This window comes from Garra rufa, chromosome 22 (assembly GCF_049309525.1).
Source record: "Garra rufa chromosome 22, GarRuf1.0, whole genome shotgun sequence".
Lineage (NCBI taxonomy): Eukaryota > Metazoa > Chordata > Actinopteri > Cypriniformes > Cyprinidae > Garra > Garra rufa.
In genome coordinates, this window is record NC_133382.1 from 10,331,342 (window position 1) to 10,335,532 (window position 4,191).

Genomic DNA, 4,191 nt, shown 5'->3' on the forward strand with positions numbered 1-4,191 from the left:
CATTTCAGTGTTCTTAAATGTAATAACTACATTAATTAAACTATTTTCTGATGTTTTTGCAGAAAGCTTGTACTGTTATAAAGTGTGATGAAAATAAGTATATAATGTGATGCTTTGTTTTTGAGAGAGAAAGAATTGAGGGAGAGAAATTAGCGGAAGAGAGAGGACACGGAAATATAGACAGAACATTAACAGGGATCCAACCCAAAGGAGGAGATCCTAAGAGAACGATGCAGAAAGTAAATAGAATCAAAATGATGCCTTAAAAAAGAGTAGCCATACACTCATAAAAATAAAGGTGTTTCACGATGCCATAGAAGAACCTTTCTGTCTAAATGGTTCCATAAAGAACCTTTAACATCTGAAGAACCTTTCTGTTTCACAAAAGGTTCTTTGTGGCAAATAAGGTTCTTCAGAATATACAAGAAAAGCAAGAAATGGTTCTTTAAACAACCTTTGACTGAATGGTTCTTTGTGAAACCAAAAATGGTTCTTCTATGGCATCGCTTGAAGAGCATTTTGAAGCACCTTTATTTTTAAGAGTGTAGTTTTAAAAATGTATTCACATTTTGATAGTTTGAATATAAATCATATTTAGCTGTGTCACACATACAGTAGCGGGAAAAAATATTTTGTTTTGTTTAAAAAACATGTTGATATTGTTTCTATAAAAACGAAATTAAACTTTCTTCCTACTTTCGTATGTTCAAAATTAAATAGAAATACTTACCATTTCTAACCTTTAGTATGATGTCCAATGGTAACAGTTTTGAAGGTATGACAGAAAAGTTTATCTTGTTGTCAAATGTTTGTCTTGAAATTGTCCAGCAAGTCAATGCTGTTCATTATAATTTAATATTAATTAAATAGCACAATATGAAAATAAGTGTCTAACAATGAAGATAAATCCATCTCATGCTATTTGTATATTATTAAGAGTTTTTATTTTTATTCATTTTTTGCAATTATGATTCAGTTCAGTAAAAATTTAAAAAATAAAAATAAAATAAAATAATAGACAATGAAAGAATTGACGAAGTAAGTGACCATTTATATTTTCTCAAAGATCTACATAAATATATGCGTTTCTTCTTCAAAATGGCCTTTCACAAAAAAAGCAATTTACTGACTGTTTGTCAACTACCCATATTCATTATTTAGGGCTCTTCAGATTTCTGCCAGGGAGGAGTTGGTGGGAATAACAGACAACCACACATTAGGCTAAAGCCTCTCAGTGGTACTATTAATCTTGACTTGAGCCACACCCTCTGAGTTTGTCCCTGCAAATCGGACCACAATTTTCCACTCATGCGGACTGAGAACAAATGATGTTCATTTATTCAACTGAAAATAATAACAAAAGAAAACAACAACAGCCAAGATAAATATATAATTTACATTAATACTTTATGATAACTTTAATTAATACGTTTTTAAAACATCTTTAATTTATTAAGAACAATACATTATGTAGCCTATTATAGTCTAAGTTGAATTTATAAAAAAATACAAATAATAAATCGATGCAAAATCGAAGCATGTCATGTTTCCTGTAGCATCAAAGAAACTTTTAAAATATATTTAGAGTGAAATGTGCATGAGCTTCTACTCTATTAAGCAGCATTTGATATTTACTAATGACTTATTAATTAACGCTATTAAAAATCACCCTATTAACATTTCAATCTTTGTTTGTAGTCTGTCTTCACATTCTCATCCTCCCCAAGTCAAATACTCTCACATACGGTCGACGAAGATAAGCTTTTACTTCTGGTCAGCTTATAACTCCTTGATTCTGAAGCAAATCTCTTGGATGAGCCAGAGCTGTGCTGCTGGATTTTATTAGACGCAGAATTTCTAATTGAAGATTTATTGGTCAGACTCAAAACCGATGACATCTTCTCCCTGTAGCTTTCTCTGACCTTTTGGCCGATCTGTACAAGTTTCCAACGAAACAGTAGCAGAGCGGATTGAGTGATGAGTTGGTGAGACCCAGCCATTGCGCAAAGGGTCTGCTTTGGAGAATCCAATGATGCTCAACGTCGCTCAGCTCGTCGTTTCGATCAGGAGAGCTGGGAATGTTGGAATCGATCCAGATGTCCACGGCGTAGAGTGGCAGCCAGGAGAAAGTGAAAAGCAGCACGAGTGCGAAGACCATTTTGGCGATCCTCTTGCGCGTTTTCAGACGCGATGTTGAAGAGGAGGTCAGAGCGAGTTGGTTGGGATCTGATATTGATGCTGTGCCTCCTCTACTCAGTTTCCAACCGGTCAGGAAGCAGATGATTAGGTTAAAGACCACCGGGAATCCATACAACGCGCAGAAGAGTAAAAAGTTGTAACCCTGGCGCAGTTTGACTTTAGACCAGCTTTCCACGCACACGGTCACAGTGTGCAGCCCGTCTAGAAGGGAAAGCGTCTTAGTTGTGTTCATGAAAAATAACGGCAAACACAATGCAGAAGAAACAACCCACACCACAGCTATCATACATATCATTCTTCTTGCCGTGAAGAAAGACCTGGCGTGCAGTGGACTGTGGACGCTGTAGTATCTGTTCAAACTAATCACCGCCAGACTCAGAACGCTTGCGGAGACTGAAACCGCCTGAACGAACGGCACAGCTCGGCATAAAAAGTCTCCGAACACCCAGGCGTTATACACCTGATGTCCTAAATTAACCGGCATGCAGACGCACACCACCATCATGTCGCACACCGCCAGGTTGACCAGGAGTCTCCTGGTGGCTGAGGCTCCAGACAAACGATTCCTCCGGCGCGTCAGGACCCACAGAGCCATTATATTCCCCACGAGTCCGGTCACGAAAGATATCACATACATTACCATTAAAACTATAGTGTCCGGTTCGTGACCTGCAAACAGAAAGTCGATGGGGAAAGGCGTCAAATCTCGGCCAGTCCAGTTTTTTTGGAGATGCTCCCACAGAGAAAAGTTGTTAGGGAAGAAGCGGCCGAATGTGCCGTAAATGCTCGAGGTGTTCATGTTTCCTCTGTGTGCCATTTCATCTGACCATCCGCTTCTTGAGGATCTCCATGACGCCCCCACCCTCAGGAATATGATAAAAGAGAAATGATTCACTGAAGAATAAAAAAACCTATTCCATAACTTGTTAAACCTCAGATAATGACGCATGTAATTAAAATATTTAGTAGAGTGCATATATAGTGGGTAGGCTATATATATATATATATATATATATATATATACACACACACTACCAGTCAAAAGTTTTTGAACAGTGAGATTTTTTTATTTTAATTCAGAAGTCTCTTCTCACCAAGGCTGCCTTTATTTGATCCAAGTACCAAAAAACAGTACAATTATGAAATATTTTTATTATTTAAAATAACAGATTTCAATTTTATTAAATTTTAAAACGTAATTTAATCCTGTGATCAAAGCTAAATTTTCAGCATCATTACTCCAGTCTTCAGTGTCACATGATCCTTCAGAAATCATTCTAATATGTGACCCTGGACCACAAAACCAGTCTTAAGTAGCATGGGTATATTTGTAGCAATAGCCAAAAATACATTGTATGGGTCAAAATGATCGATTTTTCTTTTATGCCACAAATCATTAGCATATTAAGTAAAGATCATGTTCCATGAAGATATTTTGTAAATTGTCTACCATAAATATATAAAAACTTGATTTTTGATTAGGAATATGCATTGCTAAGATCTTCATTTGGACAACTTTTAAGGCGAATTTCTCAATATTTAGATTTTTTTGCACCCTTAGATTCCAGGTTTTCAAATAGTTGCATCTCAGACAAACATTGTCCTATTTTAACAAACAATATATCAATGGAAAGCTTATATACTCAGCTTTCAGATGACGTAAGAATCTCAATTTCGACAAATTTACACTCATGACTGGTTTTGTGGTCCAGGGTCACATATGCTGATTTTCTGTTCAAGAAATATTTTTATTATTATTATTATCAATTTTTAAAACAGTTGAATACATTTTTTCAGGATTTTTTGATGAATAGAGAGATCCAAAGATCAGAATTTATCTGAAATAAAAAGATATTGTAACATTACACACTATAACATTGAAAAGAGTGGAGTCAGTATAATTTTTTTTTTTTTTTTTATGGGAAAGAAATTTTAGAAATTAATACTTTTATTTAGCAAGGATGCTTTAAATTGATCTAAAGTGATGATAAA

General features: G+C 35.4%; 1 protein-coding gene across 1 annotated transcript; it reads right to left on the reverse strand.

Annotated features, from left to right (window-relative positions):
- Positions 1-1,882: 1,882 nt before the first annotated feature.
- Positions 1,883-2,998, reverse strand: LOC141298353 (orexin receptor type 2). Its single transcript, XM_073828850.1, has one exon. It carries the CDS (start codon positions 2,996-2,998, stop codon positions 1,883-1,885), a length of 1,116 nt encoding a protein of 371 aa, XP_073684951.1.
- Between the last annotated feature and the right edge of the window lie 1,193 nt (positions 2,999-4,191).

Bases quoted from the DNA above. Each gene is read 5' to 3' on its own strand.
- LOC141298353 (XM_073828850.1), bottom strand. From the start codon at position 2,998: ATGAACACCTCGAGCATTTACGGCACATTCGGCCGCTTCTTCCCTAAC.